General features: G+C 39.0%; 1 protein-coding gene across 2 annotated transcripts in view; it reads left to right on the top strand.

Moving 5' to 3' along the window:
- lsamp (limbic system associated membrane protein) overlaps window positions 1-26605 on the top strand; it is a 713842-nt gene that overhangs the window by 681661 nt on the left and 5576 nt on the right. For both annotated transcript variants that reach the window (XM_053507446.1, XM_053507445.1), the window contains 3 exons: window positions 6697-6822; window positions 22059-22190; window positions 24757-24877. In XM_053507446.1, the coding sequence (XP_053363421.1) occupies window positions 6697-6822; window positions 22059-22190; window positions 24757-24877 (379 nt within the window). The remainder of the gene's footprint in view (window positions 1-6696; window positions 6823-22058; window positions 22191-24756; window positions 24878-26605) is intronic.

Here is a 26605-nt window from a genome sequence, read left to right as displayed (position 1 = left end):
TAAGCGCGTATGAAATGCACACGCGCGTTGTCCGCTGCTTCCTGCAGTCATCGCTGGTGTCGAACTTCGTTTCCGCACTCACTTCTAAGAAAGATCCATATCGTTTTCATGCCACATCACGCCTCTCGCTTCTCCCCGACGCTCTTCATCATGGAGCCGAGCGCTGGCACGCTGTGATGTATTAAACGCCCACGGTGTGTGATTGATCACACCTAAACTGCTGACCGGTGTAGAAACTCTAGCCTTCTCCCATCAAATATGCAGCTCACGTCTTCCTTCGTCACACTTTTGATTTGTTAAATTTCACCTTCGGCTGATAAATACCTGCTGAAATAGAGAATTTTTTTTTTTAAGCTGAAACCAGCATGAGTAGCAAATCAGATGCTAGCGCTAAACAAGACTATTCTAGTTTGTGTAAACTGAGATCTATACGATGTTTTAAGTAATAAATTATCTGTGTTAACGTTATGTCACCATGGTGCTGCTGAATTCTGGATCCTGGTTGGTCAGAAGGTGTTGACATTATTTTTTTATATTTCATCTTCTAGACAAGAGTTGACCTTTTTTTGTGATTGACCAACTAAGTACATTTTGGCTGTTGTTAATGTTTCAATAAACATGCGAACATTTTTACATAGGTTGCAGGGTCGCATTCAATTTAGACACCTGAGTTAGCATGATGAGCCTTAATGCTAGTTGTTGTTATGAGTTACACAGTAATGTCAAACTAGCAAGAATGTGACACGTGTGCGATATAGTCAGTGGACTGTTAGCGTAGTTAACAATAACTAGTTGTAGTAAAACTTCTATTGCAAATACTCATACTAATACTACTACTACCAATACTCCTACTGCTAATACCACCAATACTAAAACTAGTACTGCTACTCTCATTACTACTATTACCACCACCAATACTACTACTATCACTACTGTTAATCCTAATATTATTACTAACTACTACCACTCTCATAATAATTATATTTATTATTATTATAAATAATGTTATTTTTACTATTATTATTATTATTATTAATGATGATAATAATAATAATTAACAATGAAAGTAAAATTATTAATAAAGTAATAGAAATACTAAGCAAAATAAATTGTTTGTAATACTGTAAAACGTAAAAAGTAAAACGTAAAAAAAAAATTTTTTTCTTGAAACCACCGCTATGGATTTATCTCATTTTGCAGTAAAACGCTGGCATGTTAATACTCTTTTTACTGATTTACACGACGTCCATTAGTCCTTTGCTCTGTCCCTGTGTTGACACTGACAGTCTGTTTTCCTTAAACAGAAAATCTCAGTTTGCCAAAAAACAAAGATCACATCCCATTTGCGAGGATTAGCAGTGATTTTACGCAATAATTGACCTGGTTCGGTGCCAGAAGATTCCAATTAGGATCTTATTGAGTTCTTTAGCTCTGCGTTAAGCGCTTAATCGCTTTTCCTCGCCCTCGACATGAGGCAACACGTCCCTCTGAAGCTCTTGTAAATAACAAGATAGCATCTTAATTAGATGACAAATTAATTAGAATATGAATGTGAAGGTCTTGTAGTGGTAAAGAAAAGTGACTGGGATCGCCGTGATATTCCCCGTGATGTCATTAGATGTCACAGAGGTGTGAACTGGAGCGTGAGGATAAAAGCACGTCATTAGTATGATAATAAACCCCCACCCCACCCCGCCCCAATTTACTATAGCCTTGTGTTTAAAAATGATTGTGCTGACATACAGCATTATGCATGCCTTATAATGTACTCATGCTAACATGGATTCACTGCAGATGTATTGTGAATAAAGTGAATTTATGGACTGCAAGCAATGACAAAAGCAAATAACCTCATTATCACCTGAGGTTCCATCTTCAGAATGGTACCACTGTGGTCTTCTGGTTGAGGAACCTGACTAACCAGTTGTCCTGTGATTACACATAGTGAATATAACGCATCAGACTACTGGACCACCTATATAATCTATTCTGTATTTTATTTTATTTAGGGTTTTTTTTGCCGTACAGGTTTTTGCCTGAGTGAGTCTCGCAGTCACACAGGACTGTATTGTTTACCCGAGAATCCTCCAGAGTTTTTTAGCCTATTCAGTCATGGAGCATAACAGTGTTGTCCAGTCTCTCTGGGGTTCGAAGTAACAAGACATTCCTTCAAGACAAACCTTCACCAAGCGTATAAAACTGAAGGAAGTAAAGATTAAAATGATGTACTTTAGTTGGATTTTCTTCAAACTGCAAATTGATTGGCAAAATAAGCAAGCATCCGGTGCTGGATCTTTGAGAACAATTTAGGGCAATTGAAGAGACCAAGGGGCAACCTTCAGATGTGCCAAAACATGCAGTTCCAAAAGTGAGTCAATCCCCATAGGCTTAGTTAAAATGGCCAACTTTACAACAGAAATAAACATGTTTATAGTCTGGTACCAAAGAAAAAAACCTTTTGGTTTTGTCTCTATAGCTTGATTTCCCATTTCTGACAACTGTACAAGGTGGTACGTTTTTATTTAACACATCAGTAGAAATTATATTAACCCATTAAATGATGCATTATTAAGGGCGTGGCTGATTTGAGTGACAGGTGTCAAACTGCTACTGTAGCTGTATGCTATGCATGAATTTAGCTAACCAGCTAACTTTAATCATTGTGGTTTAACTTGCAGCAAGAAAGTAGAGTTGACATGGGCAACGTATAGGTTATGGAAGACGGAGTTTAATTAAATGCAAAGTAACGCTAGCTAGCTTGTAATAATTTAGGTAAGTAGGCCAACAGCCAGGATTAACTCACTTCTCCTAAATGTCCATTTATGGATTTTCTAGGGTTTAGGCGTAGTTTAGCTCCTGCCAAGTTGGCGACAACCAGAGCTACCAGAGTTAAGCTTCAAAACCACTCTTTAGAATATTAGCGGGTGTCGTCACCGAGGGTTTGTCTGGTTCTATTTATACAATTTATGGGAGTGACCCATTATACTAGTTCTGATCTATTTATTGCTTTAAACCTCTACAGTCCATCGATCCATCTAGAAAACTCTCTAGTCCAACTAGAGGCCGTGAACGCCAATGGTGACCATTGTATTTATTCCCATTTTTTCGACAATGGTAGGAACTCCAGTCAACATTCACACGTATACATTCACACACTACAGGCAAATGGGAAACGCTGGTTAATCAAATCTGCGTGTCTAGACAAAAGCTCTATGCACCCGAGGCGGGAATCAAAACCTGGCGCTGGAGGTGTGAAGTGCTAACCATTACACCCCCATGCCGCCAAACCCAGGAAAAATTTAAAATGATTCTTTAAAGAGTCACAAAGACAGTGTAACCTGTTAATACCCAGATTACATCATTCAGCTTTTTTTTAAGCCACAAGGAATTAAAAGGAAAGGAAAGGAAAGCATGCAGCAACATCATAGTGTTATGAAAAGCCATGTTTGGTTCTAACTTGGGGAATGTTTCCCAGGTGAAAGATATCTTATTGAGAGAATAAATACACTCAAGGAGAGGAATTTCAGCTTTCAGCTCCTTGTTCAGGGTTGTTTAAGGACACTTCTGTTTATCCATGTGAGAAAACCGATAGATGCAGAGTACTGTATCTAGAGCAATATAAAGGAATATTACTATCTTGCTGAACAGATATGTACGGCTGTGTGTCATCTGCATAGCTATGGATCTCGAAATAACAATCTCGATCCATGCATCCACATTCTCTCATTTCCAAATAACGGCGATTCACTCGTTTGTATTTCCCGGCCATGAGATCACGCTGCATTCACGTGTTTGCTGAGATTCACGTGTTTCCCAGATGCTGTATCAGTAACTCACTCTGGGTTTATATCATTATATCATTATTTTTATTATTATTATTATTATGATAATAAGGTAAATGTCCCTTGCACACACGCGCACAAACTATATACGACAGAGGCATGTACAGCTTTAATTGGGATATAAATTATTAACTGTATTAGTTAATTAAACCTGACGTGTTCTAGCTGTTACACAGAAACTCTGAGAACAGAAAGAAGGCTTACTTAGATTGATACCAGAATTATGTTAAGATTGAACAATAAAACCTTTAACAACAATAAATTCTACACTGTAAATGTACTTAATTTCCTAACAAACTCTGTGACATTTGCAGTACATTATGCCAATAGAAATAAAAATGCTTAATAATAAAACTAACACATGCAATGATGAAGTGTTGTACTGTAGTTGGCTGATTAACGCTCAATTAGCAAAGGTGCAATTTTTCAAATATTTTCATTCATTATTATTTCATTATTGTTAGCATTGCATTTAAGTTCAACAGCTTTTAAGTTATTTAATTTAAGGATTCTAAAATAAGGAAAATGACTTAAATTCTTTTTTTTTTTTTTTTTTACTTGACGCAATAAATGGTTTGGTTTAAAATGAGAATTGTGTGAGAGAATCATGAGCTCGGATTCCACATTTGAGCAAGAATCGTGCAGCCCTAGTGAATGAATATAAACAGCAATAAAATGAGGTGGAATAATAGAGTCTGCTGGGAATCGTTATAAGGTACTGTCTGGATACTGGATCTAACAAAATGCGCACAAAAGCTCAGATTGTAGATTCGTTGACACTTTGTGAAAGAATCAGATAGCTTTCTGCAGGTTTTCTTGTCGTGTTCGTGGTTTTTTTTTTTTTTTTTAAAGGATCATGGACAATGGATATTAAAAATGGTTAATATCATAGCAAGAACGTTTGGTAACATCAAAAGTTTCGAATTAAGACAGACGACATCTGGTCACTGGAGCTCACTGCAACAAAATGTTAGCATCTTAGAAAGTAAAAATATTCTTGAATCTAGCCAAGCCTATCTATTGTTGTTGGTCTTTGGGCTGCTCCCGGCAAGGGGTCGCCACAGCGGAATACCCAGTCCGCACTACAACTGGCTGGGAATCGAACCCGGGCCTTCTGCATGGCAGGCGAAACACCTACCACTGAGCTAGCCAAACGTATGGTCTAGTCAAATGTTACTAGAATTACAAGCGAAAATTGTCTTGTTCCTTTGGTGGATAATTATTATGTAGTTTATTTAGGAATTTATTTCTTGAAAGAATCTAAATTATATGACACAAATTATATATATAGCTCCGGAAAAAAAGTAAGAGACCACTGCAGCATAATCAGTTTCCCATGTCGTTTCTCTTACAGGTGCATGTATTGGTGAAGCAAACAGTTTTGTTTCATTTTTTGTGAACTGCTGAAAATATTTCATCTAAACTAAATGTATAACTATTGTTGTGTAGAGTATATAATAAAAAATAAATGACATCATCGCAACACATCAAAATAAACCCAAGACCATGCAGTATTTGCAGAACTTTAATAACTCAAATAAAACAAAATGCAAATAAATTGTAAACAAAATGTGTTATTGCTTTGGCTGAATAACATTAAGAAATCAGTATTTGGTGAAATAATAACCTCCATTAGCAGTTACAGCTTTCATATGTTTTGGCTCTCCACCAGTTTTTTACATTGCTGCTGGGTAACTTTATACCAGTTTTTTTTTTTTTTTTACAAAAAAGCAAACATCTCAGCTTTACTTGATGGTTTGTGACCTTCCGTCTTTCTCTCTGTGACATTTACGAAGTTTTCTGGAGTAAATTGCAGTGCTCTCTTATTCTTATTTTTTTCCAGACAAATATATAATATTATATATATATATAAAAAGTTCAACTCGGAGGGAATTTTAATCAATGCAGACGAATGTTATCTGCTGACAAACCGATCTGATCAGAGAGCAGGAACTTCGCTTCAAAATTCTGCCTGGTAGAACATTCTGTAGGTAAGATCTTAGAGGCATCTATTGGCAAGCTTAAGTGCCTCCACTATTCATGCTAATCTTTGCTACTTTACCAGCAATGCAGATACCAGGGGGATTTTAGTCATGTTTGTACAAACAGTTCCATCCATCACTGTCAAAGCCAAATCTCAAAGCATTGCGTTTGCAGATGTTTAGGTTCAGTTCCTGTTCAGGCTTTTTTTGAGGCTCGCATCGAATCAGGGACGTGATGTTCAGTATTCAGTACAATGTGCCTTCAAGTCAAACCAAGACTTTTGGTCGTGTATAATAAAAGCACACATAGTTCTTCTTCTTATGATGATATTAAAACTAGGTTTATTTCTCTATATAATCCAAGGCACTTATCTTAGCATTCTTGGACAACATCAAGGCATGATGGGACTGCGTGCTTCACGTCAGAACGCTGGCCTCCCGGGAATTCCTTTAACAGCCCAAACATGTGGAAATGTACAGCAATAACTACATCCACATGAATTATGCCAAAAAATACTGGCCACTTTACCTGCACGTGCAATCTCATAGATGAGACTGTTCGCTCCCGCTGCTAGGAGGCACATTTTGACTCATCTGAGTTTCACCAGACGTGATGAGGACATTAAGAAAATCCTGGCCTTCCAGGTTATAAATGTAAACGTTCCTTAATCTCACTTAGGATTAGCGATGTTTGGTGCTGGATAAAGGCAGAGAGCTCTCTCATTGCCCTGAGAGAGCTTAATGAGGTACCTCATGACATGACAAGTACCAGTTTGACTTGAATGGCCCTCGTGTAATTATAGCTTTTATTTTTTTAAACGATTCTCGATTCTACTCAAATTCTAACTCATGTGTAATCTTTTCCTTTTCAGTTCCTGCCTTCATTTACAGAATGTCTGAGGACATCACGGTGAACGAAGGCAGTAACGTCACCCTAAGCTGTCTTGCTAACGGTCGGCCCGACCCGGTCATCACCTGGAGGCTGCTCAATCCGTTAGGTGAGTGGAGGAGTGATGCACTGCTACTGTGTTTTATTTCTCTTATATGCTTTACTAATTATTTTATTATTATTATCATTATTATTATTATTATTATTACTTTACTGTATATATATATCCTGGTTCGATACAAACATAAAAACACGAACCTTTAAAAGTTATGAATTATATTAGCTATTTGCATCCGGGTCACGGCACCAATCCGTACTTTTAATTAATTAATTTAGTTTTTTCTTTCCCTGCTTTCCAGTTTCATGTCACATCCTAGTTCTTCTTAAAAAAAAAAAAAAAAAAGTTTAGGTTCCAAACTCTATCAGTTTCTTTTTCTTGTTTTTCTTTTTCAAAACGAGACGATTAATCGCATTTGATCCGACCGTGATCAATTATCTCAAAGACTCCCTAAGACCGAGATCAGCCCGTACCATCGGATTAATCTTCCGCGGCGCCGTTTCAGAAGAACAAAGGTCCTTTGAAGAGTTGTAGGAGTTGAAGGAGATCTGTTGCGCACATGCTTGAGAGATCATCATGACTTGCGCAGACGTTTTGTCTTCGCTTTGTTGTTTTCGTACGAGCGCTTCGTACGCATCAGATATTTTGCCTTCTGTCATGTCCGATGGAACATTTGTGGTTTAAAAATGACCCGCTGCAGATCTGCAGGACTGAGACTGCCTGTGATATCTGCGCCGTTATTGCATATGCGTTTGATTTGATTTATGAATGAATACCGTTTATGTTAATCTGCTAAGAATTAAAAAAAAATTTTGCAATTTGGTCTGTCTGCATAGACGACTTCACGTACAAAATAGCTTCGACTTCAGCAATGAAAAGTCTTTGTTTTTATTTGTTTTAAAAAAAGGGTTAAAAAGAATCATCGTTTTTTTTATGGTTATGATATGACCATTAGGGTTTTTTAGATAAAGAATTAATAAATGGAGATACAGGATTTTATGTTGTTTATGGAATAATAACTAGTTTCACAGATTTGAACAACTGAACAATTATCAATGGACAAAAAAATGACCTGAGGTTGTTCTTTAATAAATAAAAGAAATCATTGGCTCGTTACTTCGGTGTAAGAGGAAAATCACATGACTATGTGTTAATTGTTAATCATTTTAAAAAGCATCACGGTTTTATTCTTTATGTGAGCTACAGTAATAGACGAGAAAATGAACGTCTGTACGTGGATATGTGTGTGTGTGTGTTTGTGTGTGTGTGTGTGTGTGTGTGTGTGTGTGTGTGTGTGTGTGTGTATTTGGGGCAGGGTGGGTCGAGGCTTTGTGGATCAATGTTCCGAGGGTGTGTGTGGGAGAACACTGTTCACATGACCCATGCTATTTTGCTTGTTATTTATTGTAGGGTCACTAAAGGTCACGAACGGCCTTGACTTTGAATCAGTCAGCTGTGTTGTTTGTGTGTGTTTGTGTGTGTTTGTGTTTGTGTGTGTGTGTGTGTGTGCGTACACGCGCTTAAAAGTTTCCAGGCACCGAACAGCCCTCAGGTCAAGGATGGTCTAGTGGCCTTTTATGTTCAAGAAAAGCAATTTCTTTTTAAAAATGTATGCGTTTTAGAACCGCTGCAATTCTTCCACGGAAGCTGGTTTAACTTTTTGTGACTTCGGATTCGAATCGGCACGTCTTCCCAGCCGAGCATGTTAAATTACAAACTTTATATTACAAAGTTTTCCGAAGCAGCAAACAACTCGACTGAGAAGAAGAGAAAAAAAAATAAAAATAGAAAACAAGCTCGGAGTAAGTGATGTTAACTTTGTGATTAACATTTTCAACTTAAAAAAACAAAACAAAAAAACAACAGCTAGCACGACTCAGGCTTCAATTAGGTAGTAAAAAAACTGTTTAGCATCCGTGTGGCTAACACAATGTGTTCTTTAAATTAGCTACGAAGGGTAGGAGTGCTTGTAATTGTGCTCTAATTAGCATCTTCTAAATGACCTGATTAAATTAAATGCATCCTGTTGGATATAATGAGTTTCCCAGACCTTTAGGAAATCAGGCCAGGCATGCCTTCTCTTTCAGTGTCCGGGACAATTTAGAGAAAAGTTCTACGCACGCATATGTTTTTTTTTGGTGAAAGTCTTAGTAATGTGTTCCGCGTAAAAAAGAAAAGTAAATGCTAAGGATGGCGTGTGCCTGGGACATGAACGCGGAGAGCTAGAGCGGTTAAATGGAGTCATTTAAGTGTTAAATAGCAGCCATTATCTGCGCTCGCACACAGTTCAGAATAAGCAATTAGACATATTGTGGCTTCGGAGATGAAATCCTGGTGCAAGCTCCGCCCCTGTTTCTGATGCAATCCAGGAAATAGAATATTTTTATTTCGTAAATATGAATATTGATATAATAATGGATCTGCAGCTCAGTGAAAGGAAATGATGCTTTGATGAGAACGTGGCGGTGTTCTGGCGTGCAGCCTGGCGTCTGATGCGCGGGTCAGGTGACTGTACAGCCTTAGAAGTCAGCCTCTTAATCATCCGCTAATTAGGACACGAGGAGAGGCACTCGAGAGTAATTAAGGCCGAATGCAAGCGCAGGGGCTCCAGAGGGCCGCAAAAAAAAAACCACACACACACATACGTGCACACAAACACAATATGTGTTAAGTAAAGCTTGGACGTCTGCCATACACACACACAAACACACGTGCATTGCACCTTTAGTCTGTGGTGTCATATTTGTGTACTTTAGCGTTGATTTAGTGTTGACGCTATCGCTCTAAAGGGAACATGATATTAAAAACACACACACACCAACTGTACATGGTGGGAAAACCAAAAAAAGTGCAACTATCTCCCGAAAATAAAGAGAGAGAGAGATGAAGCAGACTACAGTTTTACGGAATTAGGGGGGAAAAGCGACAAGAAAATAAAGCGTTGTCGGTACTGACTCGAACACACTTCTACCCTTGTTAGACGGGTTTAATGTAATACACCGCAGTGCTGTGGAGTCCTCGACTGCGGTTTGTTAAAACAGGATGATTAATTTCCTACAACAGCTGTTCTGACAGTAGTGTGGCAGCAAATCACATCTATATTAACTCGCTCCTTCTAATACTGTACGTTATTGTTTCTATAGCAACAGCTCATTCACAGAGACTCGTACAGCAGGCGCACTACATTTAAAATATATATTATAGTGGATGTAATAAAATAAATTTAAAAATAATAAATCTGATGATCATAATAGACTGTTTAAGGAGATACAAATCTGCCCTGGAGGAAAGCTGGAACAGCCGGGGCCGGGAATGCGAAAGAAGCCTCCGTGAGACGAGACAGAGGACGCAAAATACACAGCGCTGTCTGAGAGGGGTCGCCCATCCCTGGTCTCGTCCGGAAACAGGTCAGGATCAGCCTCTGCGAGCACACGACGCTCTGAACTAGCTGAGGAGGACCGGACGGCGATGTGCAACCCGCGGCTCTGACTGTATCCGTTCAGACACTGCAGGTTTCATTAAAGCAAAAGGAAATAAACTAAAGGCATTTCTTTCCTCCTGTGGAGTCTGACACCCCTTTGATGAGCTCCTTACAGTACGAGCCTTTTGATCGCGAATGTCTGCGATCTTGAAACAGTAAGGAGCTGGTCAAGAAGTTTGTCATAGTTTTAATAAACTTTTAATTATTTGAGACTGGATTATAGTGTCCCTTCATAATGGATCATAGAGTCCAAAATTATGTCCAATATTTAGTGTTAAGCTTTGAGCTGCAACTACTAGATATCTCATGATTACCTCTTATATAAAGGTACAAAATTTGCTACAATGGCTAAATCCCGCCCAGCGAACTAAACTACTAAATAGTATACTCTAAGGCCTGAATTAAAAATTATTAAATTCCGGTCAATGTTATTTTATTCCAGCCGAGGTCCGAATTTCAGGTTTGTGTTAGAATATAGATTTTTTTACTTATAAAATGTAAAATTACATATAAAATTACACACTCTCACCCACACCTTCGCCCGCACCCTTAGCCACGCCCTCAACCACACCCTCACCCGCGCCCGCGCCCTCGCTCTGCTGCAGATATGTTTGCCATAACAACCTGTGTTTTTTTATAGTGGTGTTCTACGTACTTGGTTTTTATTATCACCACGGTTTGAGAACATACGAAACAAACTGTTTTCGAACTTCCCTCAGGAAGAATAAACATATATTGATTCGTCCATTCATCTCTGAATGTTTAGTTTTCAAAGTGCACAGTTAAACCTTGGATTGCGAGCATAATTCGTTCTGGAAGCATGCTTGTCCTGTATATCAAATATACAAGTATATCAAGGCAAGTTTCACCATAAGAAATAATGGAAACTTAGATGATTCGTTCCACAGCTGAAAAATATTCAGATAAAATAATTTAAACAAAATATGAAATAAAAATAAACCAAATTAACCTTTATGTTAATGGCACTTTACCTTTAGGGACTTTACCTTTAAAAATAACTGGTGGTGGATGAGGGACGAAGCAGGAGGGGGGACGAATTACAGGTGTATTAATTATTTCAATTCATTATTTTAAAGCATCATAGTTCTTAACTGTCGCTCGGTCCGGATCAGGACCGCGGTCTGCCACTTAGTGATGGCTGTGCTAAGGGATACTAAATTTACGGCTAATTCCCAACCTGGAATTAGCCGTAAAATAATACTACACAAACATTATATGTTTTCATGTTTTTATTGAACAGAACATGCAAACATTCACAGTGCAGTGTGGAAAAAGTATGTGAACCCCTAGCCTAATCACTTCTCCAAAAGCTAATTGAAGCCAGGGGTGAGCCAACCATGCCTCGCAGAAAAGACCCCTAAGAAGACCTACGATCAAGAATTGTTGACTTGCATGAAGCTACTGTAGAAAGGGTTACAAGAGTATCTCCAAAATCCTTGATGTTCATGTGTCCACGTTAAGACAGACTGTCTACGAATGGAAAAAGTTCAGCACTGTTCCTACTCTCCCTAGACGTGGTCATCCTGTAAAGATGAAATCTCTGGCACATGCTAACAATTTTTGTTGACACATTTACAATAAGGAAAGAGAGCATCATGGCAGAGGGAGCCTCATGGTTTGGAACTGCTTTGCTGCCTCAGAGCCTGGACGAATTGTTGTCATTGATGGAAAAATGAATTCCAGAGTTTATCCAGACATTTTGCAGGAAGACCATCTATCCGCCAGCTGAAGCTCTGCAAGAGGATGGGTGATGCAACAGGACAACGACCCAAAGCATGCAAGTAATTCAACAAAAAAATGGCTTCAACAGAACAAAATACGCCTCCTGGAGTGGCCCAGTCAGAGTCCTGACCTCAACCCGATTGAAATGCTGTGGCATGACCTTAAGAGAGCGATTCACGCCAGACATCCCAAGGATATTGCTACACTGTAAAGAGGAGTGGTCCAAAATTACTTCAGATCGTTGGCAGGTCTGATCTGCAACTACAGGAAACGTTTGGTTGAGGTTATTGCTGCCAAAGGAGGGTCAACCAATTATTAAGTCCAAAGGTCCACATACTTTTTCCACCCTGCACTGTGAATGTTTATCTGTTAGGTTCAACAAAACCATGGAAACATATAATGTTTGTGTTGTATTATTTTAAGCAGACTGTGTTTTTCTATTGTTGTGACTTAGATGAAGTTCTATGACCAATTCATGCAAAACTCCACGTAATCCCAAAGGGTTCACATACTTTTTCTTGCAACTGTACCTGACTAGCAACCATAAGACTCTCTCTCACACACACACATGAAACGACCTGCTTTACCTCGCACCGTTATATACGATCGGTGATCAAACCCTGTTATATGGTCGAGCAGCTGTTTCATCCTCCTCCTCTCATGCTGTATTTCATAGCTGAAGTTGGGATTGCGAGCGCAGCAGAGAGAGGATTGTGTGTAAAGTCGGCCGTATTCCTCTGCAGCTCAGGAGTAAATAGAGAAAGCCCATCAAAGGGACCTTGGGGCTGTTTAGGGCCTTTATAGGAGAGATGGAGAGTGCAGAGGTTCAGAGCGGAGCCATAGAGAACAGACAGTCTGAATCTGAAGTGCCATATTCGGATGTTGACCAAATGTACGAAGCCATTACGATCGCGCTTCTGTTTCATAATGCGTACCACACACACGACGGTTTGATACAGACTCATTGCAAACTGAAGCGCTGATTAAGAGGGAGGGGGCGGTATTAATAGGTAAGTCACGTGACCATGATACGTATGATAGCTTTACCTGCGCTAGGAACTCAGAAATAAGAACTTCATGTCTTTTTTTCTCTAATTATTGTATACAGCCGAGGCTTAAACCACCAGAGTTATACTTCATGAATAAAACTAATCCAGTCGCAATAAGGCCGCAGTTAGCTTTGTGTGCTTGTGAAGCCGCGTAGCGCAACTATGAAACCGCACCTGTTGCGATAAACACACGAAAGTGAAATAATAAATAACTCTGCTCGAGTGCTGGCATCTTTCCGTTAATTGACTCTGAATCGTTTCGCTGTTTATTCCCAAATCTAACCTTCGAGAAGAAAGAGTGTGAGAAATGAGTGAGTTCCTGTGTGTGTGTGTGTGTGTGTGAATTGTGTGTATTGTTGTGTGTATAAGGTGTGCTTATTAAAAGCAGAACGGGATTTCTTTCTGAAACACTAGCCGAGCCACGCGGGATTACTGTACGTGGAGACAAAAGTGACTAAAACGCCGCTCCGTTGTGGCGCGGACTCGTCTTCTCCTGAATTAATTAGCATTCACTTGGACGGAGATAAAGAGACGACTGCGAGGTGACGGTTAAAGAAATGAAGCTCGCGGGAAGAAAACACGTCTGCGAGGTTCTAGTGATGCATTTAAGAATCGTATTTCGACCGATCGCGCGTTCCCAAGAGACCTAAAATGAGCTAAAGCAGCAAGTGAGAACAATAGCACTCAATGGTGTGTATGTATATGTGTGTGTGTGTGTGTGTGTGTGTGTGTTGTGTTTCATCCCACACATTTCTTCTAGGGCTTTTTGCAGATCGTGACCTTTCATTTAAAACTGCTGCTGTAATAATCGATCAAACACACGCCTCTCACACACACACACACACACACACACGGTTATTCATGTTGCCTGCTGTCCCATGTCACGTCTCTGTCTGTCGCTTCAGGCTAGATTTCTTTCTGAAAATCTCCCTGTTTGTCTCATCAAGCTGGGTGCCTGTCTGTCTCTGTCTGTCTCTCTGTTTTTCTCTCTAAATGTCTGTCTCTCGATCACTCGGACTGTCTCTTTATGCTTAATGTCTCTGTCTGTCCCCCTGGCTATATTTCTGTCTCTCTATATGTCTCTCTGTCTTTTTCGATGTCTCTGCCTGCCAGTCTGTCTATTTTTCTCTCCGGATGTCTTTCTGTGTTTCTTAAAGCTAATGTCTCTCTTTCTGTTTTTCCTTGTTTCTGTCTGTCCTCTTTTCTCTCTGTCTGTCCCTTTGGACATTTGTCTGTCTCTTCATGGTGGATGTCTCTCTGTCTGTCTCTCTGGATGTCCTTTTGTCTGTCCCTCTGTCTGTTTCCTTGGGCTGAATCTTGTGTCTCTCGGATTGTCTCTCTGTCCGTCTGTCCTGTTCATCTCCTTTGTGTGTCTCTCTGTCCGCTTTCTGTCTCTCTCTCTCCCTCTCTCTTTTCCTCTCTTTCTCGCTGAGGTTGTGTGTAGAAACTCGGTAAACACTGTGGATCAAATAAGGGGCGGGGCTTGTAGCAGAAAAACACCTGCAGCTGGCGTGTCTCCTGTCCGTGTCCTGGATTCGGGCGAAGCGTGCATTAATATTTCCCTCAGTAAGGAGATCCCTCTGTTGCGAGTTTTTGACTGTATGCTGACAGGAAGCTAAGAAGTGATGCGCATCCTCTCGGAGCGTTTTAGACTGAAGTGATGAATGTGTGTTTAAATCACACACACACACACACACACACACACACACACACCTATCAGGACGTGCTGTTACGCTGCACTGCTTCACAGGTTTGCGCTGCTGTAAGCTTCTTCCTGGTAATTTATGAGTGTGTTTATGTGTCACAGTGATGCATTACACACGAACGCGTACGCAAACGTTTCATCGGCGGCGTTCGGTCGTGGCGCTGCTACGCCACGGGGACACGGGGACGCTCGCGCTGCTGTAGAGCATGACAGGCGTGTTTCCCAAAGACTCACGTGTTGTTTTCTTCCTTTCTTCCATTCACACCGCGTGCAGTCGTTAATTCTGAACAAATCATGAAATGTCTGTACACACACACATACTCACACACACGCACACACACAATAACTTTTTGACCTCGGATGCTCACAGAGATGTTAACGAGCGGAAGATTCAAGCATTTATATTTGTGTGTGTGTGTGTGTGTGTGTGTGTGTGTGTGTGTGTGTGTTATGCATTATGTGCACTTCTCTAACATCAACCCTGAGGCAAAAAAAAGTGGGAGGAATTTACAGTATGAGTGTATGTGTGTGTGTGTGTGTGTGTGTGTACAGGTTTTTAGGCCTTTATGAGGACGAGTCAGTGAGTTCTCACATACACTCGGTCCCCATGACGCACAAATAACTCATGTGATTCAGTGATGTACAAATCAATAGGAAAGCTCACGAAATAAGTACAAATGTGTGTGTGTGTGTGTGTGTGTGTGTGTGTGTGTGTGTGTGTGTGTGTGTGTGTGGATTGTCACATATTTTTTTCCTCTTTGCAGATTCTTTTCTCCTGTACGTGACAATATGAGGTGATTACCGAGATTGAAAAGAAAATGAATTTGGCACTCCATTTTCTCCCTCTCGGCTCCGCCACATTAGCCCTCGCTCGTCACTTCACTCTGCACACACACACACACACACACACATGCGCGTGTGCATACATACACACACACACAGAGAAACAGGGATGGCGCTCCCGCTTTGCATTAGCATGATGTTAAACGAATATGAGATGTGATTCAGAGCTGCTCCAATCACACACACACACACACACACACACACACAGACACACACACACACAGACAGACAAACAGAGATTTTTCATGTGTTGTATAATAAAGAAAAGAAAATAGTCATTTCATTCTCTCTGTGTCTGTGTTGTCTGTCTCTATTGTCTGTATCTTTGTGTGTCTTTGTCTCTCTGACTGTCCCTTCAGACTGTCTGTCTCTCTGTCTTCCACTGTCTGTCTCTCTTCCTGCTCCTTCAGGCTGCATTTTTTCCTCTGTCTGTCTGTTCATGCTGTTCAGGTTGGATGTATCTTTCTGTCTGTCTCTCCACTTCCTGTCTTTTCAGACTCGATGTGTGTGTCTCTCTCTGTCTCTTTGTCTTTCTTTCTGTCTGCCACTGTCTGTCTCTCTTCCTGTTCCTTCAAGCTGAATGTGTCTCTCTGTCTGTTTCTTCATGCTCTCTGTCTCTTTAGGTTGGATGTGTCTCTCTGTCTGGCTCTCTGGATGTGTCCCTCTCTCTGTCTCTCTCTGATGTCTGTTTATGTCTTAAGGCTGTCTGTCCCACTCTGGCTCTCTGCCAATATCTGGTTCTAATTTTGACTCTGTCTTTTCAAGTGTCTCTCTGTCTTCAGGCTGTATTCAAGCTGTCTGTTTGTCTGTCTATTCAGGCTGGATGTCAGCATCTCATTCATAAGCTGTGTAAAAATAAACATAGCACAATTTTATTTTAAATCATTCACGCTCAACTGATTATAAAACATATTAAGATTTTTTCACTGGTTTATTCATGGATAAGCAGCGTGAAAATTTTAATACATATTAAAAACTAACTCGAGTGAGAGGGCGTGAAGTGAAAGTAAAACGGAGGGAAAAAATAATTGTAATGTCCAAAAATGATAGAAAATGATTAGAATTATTTTTATAGAAACATGATTTCATTGCTTATAAATAAATTCAAGTTTTTAATTATTTAAATTATGTAAGGTGAAGTGATCGGTTCATGTAGCGTTAATCTGATCCATTGATGAAATTTCACAAGTACGTTGGTGCTAATTGTGTTCGTGTAGTTTAATCACGTAGAACTGATTTACATATTTAAAAAAAAATCAGTATAGTAATGAAGCTTCACTTTAAATAAATGTATGATGTCATTTTAAAAAGCTATTAATTACTCGTTATACACTGTAATGTCTTCACCGTGCTGTAAGTTTAAGCGCGTCACCGCCAGCCATGTTGGGTTTAAAGAAGCGACACTTCACACGGTAATAAAAAAAACAACAACAACAACAAAACAGAATAACTGTTGATGTATAAAATTCAGGTGTCTTTGAAGTTGCCATTTTAAAGCCCCTCCCCCAGGCCCCCTCAGATCAGTGTCCACCTCCGGTTACCCACAATGCCTTTGGTAAGTTCGATGGAATGAGGGTTTCATAACGAGGCATGCTAATTAAGACAGTCACACACCTACACACTGACTAGCGAGGGCAGGAACAGCCGGAGAAGATGCTGTTAGATTCGCCTGCTCGTCCCACACACACTCTCTCTCTCTCTCTCTCTTTCCAAGTGTGTGTGTGAGACGTTTCAGGGTCGAGCACGTCTCTCATTAGATTCTGGCGAGCGTGTTTCTGCAGAAGCCTAATTATCGGCTCGTACCTGCTCTTTGGCCTCCTTCCACCAAAACAGTTTAGAAACTGCGCTCATAAAAACTTAGCTTCCTGATAAATCCTTTCATTTGTGTCAGTTTATCAGTTAATGCAGCGCTGTTATCTTCAGAATGAACTCATTATCTCAGTAATAACTCGCTGTGGTAGCTAGCTACATGGCTAAAAAGATATGAAGGATTGTCAAAAGTGTTGTCTGTGACAATTAGCATCAAAATCATCATAATTGTTGTTTACTTTAATATTTTTTCATATTAGTTATAGAAAAGACCCTAATGCTAACTACTAGCTAGATTGGATTTTGCCATAGAAGTAAAAAAAAACTTTTTTTAAAAAGCAAAGCAAAAGTAACCTAATTGAATATTTGTTAGCTGTCTAACTTAGATGTTTTATTTATTTATTTATTTTTGCTGCAAGAGATATTTTTAAATGCTAGTTGTCTTTTAGCAGTTTTAGTAAAGAATAACTACATGGAACAGTACTTAGTAAGTAAAGCTAATAATTTATTATAAAGCTAATTTAATTTTATATATAAAACATCACTGATTGTTGGTTTGATAGCTAGCTTAGAAGTTTTTAGTATAAAAGATACCTAAAAGCCTAGTTCCTTTATAGCTGTTTTAATGAAGTCTAACCTAACTAAATACTATTAACATAGCTAGCCTGGATTTTTGCTATAATTGCTAACTAAAAATTCTTTGTTTATCAAGTTTAGTAAATATAATACATTAAAATGTACTATTATTGAACACACTTTAGCTAGCTAGCTTGGATTTGTACTACAAAAAGCTAAATAAAAAGAAGTTGCCTTTTTAGCTTTTTTAGTTAAGTACAACCTAACACTAATTTGCTAGCAGTGTAGCTTGGATTTTTTCATCCTAATGTAATGAAAAAATCTATTTTTTTATGCAAAGGTTAATAAAATAATAATGTCGTCTTTTTTAAGCAATTTTATGAAAATGGGATTTAACTGAAGAAGAAAAACCTAGCTTTTTTATTTTTTTTTCTACAGAAGCTAACTATAGCTGTAGTTGGCCTTTTTATGTTTTAGGTAAATTAAACTTGCTGAACTTTAGTTAGCCTGCTAGCTTGGACTATTGCTACAGAAGCTAACAAAAAAAATCTGAGAAAACATAAGTAAAAACTGGTTTGCTAGCTATCTTAGATATTTTTGCCTTCTGACAATTTGCCTTTTTATCAAACTACTCAACAGTAACATAGCCTGCTAGCCTTGGTATTTTTTTTCTAGCAACCGAAAGTGATTAAAAATAAATAAATAAATAAATAATGTTTTTATCTCATTTCAGCAACTTGTTTGACAACTTTTCTCCTCAGCCTGACGAAGCCATTCATCATTTTAAATATCAACATTTCAGTTGATAAGCTCATGCATGCGTGTTTTCCACAATAGCCTTCAAAAATGTTCTGAAATATCCATCTTTAAACGCAAACACTGGCATTCAGGACTGTTTTATCTCTTTCCAACATGTTATTTTTATTAAAATGATAAAGGCCATCATATGAATAGATCTTTCTACCGACCAACAGCACGGTGATGTGCTCGACACAAAACACTGTGATTATCTCATCAGCAGGTTTATGGCATTTTCGTTTTTAGTTTTGTGTTGTAGTCGGTTGTAAAAAAGTGTTACAGTAATGCATAACTGCTGCCTCAGTTTATTAAATCTCTAAACACAAAAAAGTAAGAAATAATTCTACTGTGTCCTGCCTCCTGTTTCGGTCTGGCCACAGCACCTCATCCACGTCACAGGCTCTGAGAAAGAATCTTCTGCAGTGACGGCTCCAGCTGCTGAAAGCCCTCACCACGTGCATCTTCTATTCCCTGGAGAAGAGGCATGCGCTCCACGGGATGGCGCTAATGCACCTTCCATCACCATGCTGAAATATGTTCTTCATTTGAGTTTTAGGAACGAGGGATATGTCGGGAGGTAGAGAACAATAAACTGAGGGTGGTCAATGAACCAGTTGCAGAACAGAAAAGACAATCATTTAGTTTCAGGTGATCGTGTACCTTGCTGCTCTGGTGCACTCGTCTGCTCAGCTGGAATGAGAACGTCAGGTGACGTTTCTAATCTATGGATGTAAAAAGAAGGGCGGTGTTTGGCATGGCGACAGAGGACTCCTCCCTTGCTAGTGGATAATTCCTTGCTGATGGAGTGTAATATTCTCTCCACGCTGTTCAGGAGTATTCACAATGGCACGGTGGCCAATAAAGTTAATGTCAGCCTTGTTAAGAAAATTATAGAGTGCTCTCTGGAAGACATCGTAACACATGGTCCAATGTAGACACGCCCACCTGGTGACTGTTATTGAATATTGTGTTCTGGATTTTTTTTCTGATCGTCTCTCTGTTGGATAAAATAAGCATAATTTTTTTTTATCAACATGATCTGACTGAATGCGGTATACAGTATTACATTATATTCTACATACATAAAGAGCACAAGCTGAGTTGTGATAGTACTGTAGGTAGCTTACTGGTTCTCATTTCTGAATGTACGGATGATAGATGGAACCGTGTAGCTGCTCCAGTTGGGCTAAGCACAGAATAAACCACTGTGGCCCTGATCTCATCTGAGATAATGGTCCCTTACCATCCTCCTCTCCCTCCTAGTCCTTGACCTCTAGCTCTTGCATTACCATTGATCTCCCAACCATGAGAACTCACCTGCAGTATATAATCAGCAGCAGTCAAAAGGTTGGACACAAGTTTGGATTTATTTTCTTCATTCTAGAACAACACTGGATTTTTCCAAAACTATGAAATAACACATACAACATTAGGTAATTAAATAACAACAACAACAAGAGAAGTCAGTTGTTATTTTAAGATGGGAAGGTCAGCTGTTCTGGAATAGTTCTTGTAAGAACAGTATTGTGTCAAGTGCATTTGTAAAACCCATCAAGCCCCATGATGAAACTGTCTCTCATGAAGACCTTCCCACTGGAAAAACAAGACCAAAACTTACGTCTGCTATAGAGGAGAAGTTCATTTAGAGCCACCAGCCTCAGAAATCACCAATTAACAACCAGCACCTCAGATTAGAGCCGTTATGAAGCTTTACAGAGCAGAAGGAGCAGATATACATCTCAATATCAACTGTTCAAAGGGGATTATTAGATATTTGGATAAATGCCTTCAGTATTGTTTTACAGTGTAGGAAAAATTATAATCAGGAGAGACCATGTGTGTCCAAACTTTTGACTGTGTGTGGATAATGAGAAACAGGGGTAGCTCAGTGGTTAAGGCATTGGACTATGGTTCGGAAGATCCCAGGTTCAAACCCCACAACCACCAAGTTGCCACTGTTGGGCCCTTGAGCAAGGCCCTTAACCCTCAACTGCTCAGATATGTAGTGAGATAAAAATGTAAGTCGCTCTGGTTAAGAGCGTCTGCCCAAATGTAAATGTAAACATGTATTGTTCTCTGATGAGTCCACCTTCACTGTCTTTTCCACATCCAGGAATCCAGAGTGAAGCATGGAGGTGGACCAGTGATGGTTTGGGATGCAATATCATGGCATTCCCTAGGCCCAATACTTGTGCTAGATGGGCGCGTCACTGCCAAGGACTACTGATCCATTCTGGAGGACCATGTGCATCCAATGGTTTAAACATTGTATCCTGAAGGTGGCGCCGTGTATCAGGATGATAATGCACCAATACACACAGCAGGACTGGTGACAGAGTGATGAACATGAAAGTGAAGTTGAACATCTCCCATGGCCTGCACAGACACCAGATCTAAATATTATTGAGCCACTTTGGGGTGTTTTGGACGAGCGAGTCATGAAACGTTTGCCTCCACCAGCTTCACATAGTGACCTGGCCACTATTCTGCAAGAAGAATGGCTCAAAATCCCTCTGGCCACTGAGCGGGACTTGTATCTGTCATTCCCAAGACGAATTGATGCTGTATTGGCCGCAAAAGGGGGCCCTACACTATCCTAATGGATTGTTGTGGTCTAAAACCAGGTGTTTCAGTTTCATTGTCCAACCCCTATAGTAGTATGCAGCTATAGGCAGCATGGCCTCGTGATCAGTTCCGCTTTCCAAAGAGACGCAAGAGAAATTAATTTTGGAGTGTGCCTATTTTGTAGCATTTGCAAAAACAAAATAGGCACTAGTTTAGAAATTGAAAAACAAGTGCGTAGGGGGAAGGAATTGTGCTCAGACTTTAGGCATTCAGTACATAAGGTTCAGGTTACAATGATAGCGTTCTGATTGTTCGTACTAAGCCTACAAGACTAGCAAGTACTGTAGATTTTAAATAATATGTAATGTATTAGCTAGCTACATTAGTTAGCTTGGATAGAGTCAGTTTCCAAACACATTTTGTTGTTGTTCTTCTTCTTATTATTATTATTTATTTATTTATTTATTTTCTCGATGCCATGGCAGTTTCTTTTCTTTGTCTAGTTCTGTCTATTAACCTTTGTTTACCTCGGCATTTATTTTTTACCAGTCAAGGCCTTCTGCTAAGTTGAGCTTGTTTTATCGTTTGTCGTTATCACAGTGTCATATTGTATCACCTGCAGTTTTTCTTTTATCTTTGAATAAATTAACATGTTACTCTGTTATGTTGATGATGAGGACACTAAGTCGAATTTTGGTTCTGTTTCTTGTCTTGACAGTTGACACCCCGGACGTGGGCGAGTATCTGGAAATTTCCGGCATCTTGCGTACGCAGGCAGGCCGCTACGAGTGTAAGGCTACTAATGACGTCGCTACGCCTGACGTCAAGTACGTCAATGTGGTCGTCAACTGTAAGTACCCTATAAGTACAAACATTACAGCTTTACCATGAGAACTATCTTTGTTTTTTTGTTAGATTACATAGTTTTTTTGTTTATTTTGTAAATTAGCTAGCATTTTAGGCTGACAAAATATTGATAGTTTAGCTCCATTTTATTATGAATATTTTTTATTAATAATCTTTCTAGTTACTAGCTAGCTACTGAGATTAGCTCACATCACAACTAGGCTGTAAGCAATATAGTAAACTACAAAGCTAGCTAGCTAACCAGTATTTGTTACAATTGCAGCTACTGTAGCATCTAGAACATTTCCATATGAGCAGATAAACAGATGAGGCAAATAATAACAGTGATGCAAAACACTATAATCTCAAAATTAGTTGTTAAATATTTCGCTTATCAGTTTTGTTTAAACGCTAACAATGATAAGACCAGCTAATATAATTCAAAATAATAAAATAAAAAAACCTAACTAGTCACTGATGTTATCACAAGTGTTATTATTTATCTTTTACATTTTCATTAGTTGTAGCGAGTGCTAGTTAGCTAGCGGATTTACGCTGAGAGAGCGCTTGTTTGTGAACAGTCTGAGTGAAAATACTGTACTATTCACCCATTTAAATATTATTCACAAAAACTTTTATTATATCCTAATGATGTCCTTCAGGAAAAGAATATATTCTCTGCAGCTCTGCGGCTCAGCCAGAAGAATAAAATAAATAAATAAACAAATAAATAAATATGTCCTTAATGGTGGTTTATGTACTTAGCAAAAAATACCTAATAATACTCCTCGTCTTGCTAATATGGCATGCGAATAAATGATTGATTGAATGGTTTATTACGGAGCAATACAAAGACGCTTTGTGATTTTATTTTGTCATATTTAGCCCGTGGCAACATCATTATCTCAGTGTTTCAAACATGAATTAGAAATCAGCCCGCTTTGTAAAAAAAAGTTATTGGAAGCATGAAAAATACCATCCGACTCACGCGGCAGTCCCATTTCTTTTCGTCCCTGCTGATATTTGCTCCAAAAGTCACGGCTGATATCAGAAACTGACCTTTTTGTCTGCACCGGGTCAACTTGTGTTTCATTTCAGCGCCCCCTCCAGTGCAGACTCTTTAGCCCTGCTGCCGAGCTCGGCTCATTCCTCACGTCTTTCCTTTGCACCCGAGTGGCGTATAACAAAACACGCCTGAAAGCCTGTCCCTGCCAATCAATCCTACCTGCTGTTCAGGAAGAAAGGGGTTCGCAACACCACAGACCAGGGTTTTTAGCATATTGTACAATGTTTTTGCACAATCTGACTTATATTAACCTATCGGTCTCCAAGCTTTTCCTCATTTTTTAATAAATCCGCTGATTCGCTTGCAACCAATTAAACCAAATAATTATACCACGCTTAATGATCATAAAGGTATAATAACCTACTAACAACATTTAGAGGTGTTGAATATTTTTTACTTTTTTTCTAAAGTATGTAATGTATTGGGGAATTTATTCAAAGTGAAAAAAATGATGATCAGCATGATGAACAGAACTGCACCTGCAGTAAAAAAACAAAACAGAAAAACATTTAAACACAGTTAAAAACTTTAAGCATTATATTAACATATTAATGCAAATACAGAGTTAATTAGTTGGACCACATCCTTTTAAGGGTTTCGCATTTAAAGGAAGAGAATACATTAGTTTGGCTAAATTATTGTTAATATTGTTAAGTAAAACGTGTTGTAATGCAGAAAAACAAGACAAACACTAAAGGGGGTGAATACTTTCGCAAGGGACTGTATTTAATTATGGGATTTAAAAACTGTTTGTTTGTTTAACTAACAAAATTTTGAGTCAGAAGCAGGTAATAATATGAGTACCCTAATGAACTTAATTGAAATAAAATGTTTGCGTTTCAAAAAGAAAAAACTTTTTAAAGAGTGATCAAATTTATATTGAGAGTGTATATAAGGAATAAAACACTCTGTAACACTGGAGACTCCTTCCAATAAACAAATTTCTCCTTACGAAAAAAAAACCCTCTTCATATGAGCAATCGTAATTAATTTACAGTCTCATAGAAACAACAACGTGTCGGAACAAATAGTTCTAGAGAATTAATCACTGCAACTTCTGACCAATCAGAATCCAGAATTCTGAAGAATGTCTAATTACAAACTAAGCAAATGTATGATGTTAAAACCTTTTGTTCATATCACACACTGAGAGATAACAGGACCCTGATCAGTCTCCACCCACACACACACACACACACACACACACTGAATATATTACACTGTTTCATATTCAGCCATGAAGTGTTTATCGGTAAAGTTCCGTCTCCGCACTGAGGAGGATAAATAAAGTAATATAATACAAGGATCATAATCTATAACCGTGCTAGAGCCGCTGTGTGTTTATTTACCATCTCTCAGGCTGTGACTGAGTGTAATATATTTTACAGCAATGAATGTAGAATGTGTGTGTCTCTCTCTTTTTATCTCTGGGAAATTCAGTCTTGTGTTTTCTATTGTGCAAAAGATGAAGGTTTTGTTTTTGTCATAACTCCCTTTCCTATAGATCCGCCTTTTATTAAAGTGGCTAAGAGCTCGGAGACACCGGTGGGACGTCCAGGAATTCTGCAGTGCGACGCCACGGCGGTGCCTAAACCGGAGTTTGATTGGTACCGAGACGACAAGAGGTACAAGATAGTAGATGATACTCCTAGTAAATACCGCTGAGACCTCAGCACTGCTAATAAATACATTTAGCAGCAGAGGATAAACTCCACTAATGATTTTAATTGCATAGAGGAACAAATCACACCGTCGTATTTACTTAGCGATGAGGGACTATCATTAGTAAATATACTGTACTTGGCATAGCGCTGATATTCCTGCTAGTAGAGACTAAATCAGTTATTACATTAGGCAAGAATAAAAAAAACTAATCCCAATAGTAAGTGTACTTCACATGCAAAATTAGTTTACTTATTATATGTGCTATATATAAGCAAGGAAACTCCCACGACTAATCCCACTAGAAAATGTGCTTAGTACACACAGACTAATCCACGTTTACCCTCGTATGGTCCGGACTCTACTGCTGTGTACCTTGTAATTTCTCCTCATTGTTTCTGTTTATTAACTAGTGTTTACTATGCTAATGAAAACAGAGTATGTTATCATGAAGAACCACAATACCATTTGTTAATTATAGACTAATTCACGGAATAATCCCATTAGTAAATTTGCTTAGTACTGTTTATAAAAACTAAACATGCTTTTAAAACGCTTAGTGTCTAAAATCCATCTCATGACTTAGTTATAAACTGGTTCGCTTACTGCATATAATATATCACTTAGCACTTATGCTATAGCAATACTAATCCCATTAAAAATGTGCTTAGCATTTAAACACTAATCCCTCTAGAAAACTGCTTAGCATGCACAAACTAATCCCACTAGAAAAGGCGCTCGGCATACGTAAACTAAACCCACTGGAAAAATGATACGCATACATGGACTAATCCCACTAAAAAGGCGCTCGGCATACATGGACTAATCCCGCTAGAAAAGGCGCTCGGCATACATGGACTAAACCCACTGGAAAAATGATACGCATACATGGACTAATCCCACTAGAAAAGGTGCTTGGCATACAAGGACTAATCACACTGGAAAGAATTATACGCATACATGGACTAATCCCGCTAAAAAAAGGCGCTCGGCATACGTGGACTAAACCCACTGGAAAAATGATACGCATACATGGACTAATCCCACTAGAAAAGGTGCTCGGCATACAAGGACTAATCACACTGGAAAAAATTATACGCATACATGGACTAATCCCACTAGAAAAGGTGCTTAGCGTGTATGTGCAAACTAATGCCACTAAGAAAACGTGTTTAGAGTGTACAGACTAATCTCACTAGGGCAAAGTGGTTAGCATGCAAGGACTAATCCCTCATGTAAAATTGCTTGACATTCAAACAGAAACTGGGTACTAAACTCATTAGCAAATTAGTTTAGGATACAGAGAGTAATTATACTCTTAAGTTTTCTTATCGTGGAGGCACTAATCCAACCAGTCAAACTGCTTAGCATGAAAAGATAAACCCCACTGTTAAATGTGTTTATCATGCACAGACTGATCCTGTTAATAAACATCTTTAACTTGCATAGACAAATCCCACTAGCAGCGGCGGCGGACGTGCACAAACTCAATTTATTTAAAATGTTTAACATTAGTGAATGATCTGCCTGGTTGGTTTAGACACGGCCGGTCAGAGACGAGTGACACGAGTGTAAGGTTTTAGACAAATACATTACAGCTAGAATGTTGAATAACTTTCAGCTTTGGTGAGTTTTATGAATAAAGAAGAGACACTTTACAGCGGCGCGAGGAGCCGCTCAGCCGCGCGCCT

The sequence above is a fragment of the Clarias gariepinus genome, chromosome 11, assembly GCF_024256425.1.
Source record: "Clarias gariepinus isolate MV-2021 ecotype Netherlands chromosome 11, CGAR_prim_01v2, whole genome shotgun sequence".
NCBI classification, from domain to species: domain Eukaryota; kingdom Metazoa; phylum Chordata; class Actinopteri; order Siluriformes; family Clariidae; genus Clarias; species Clarias gariepinus.
The sequence above is the reverse complement of the archived record's forward strand: the minus strand, read 5'-3'. Positions and strand labels throughout refer to the sequence as shown.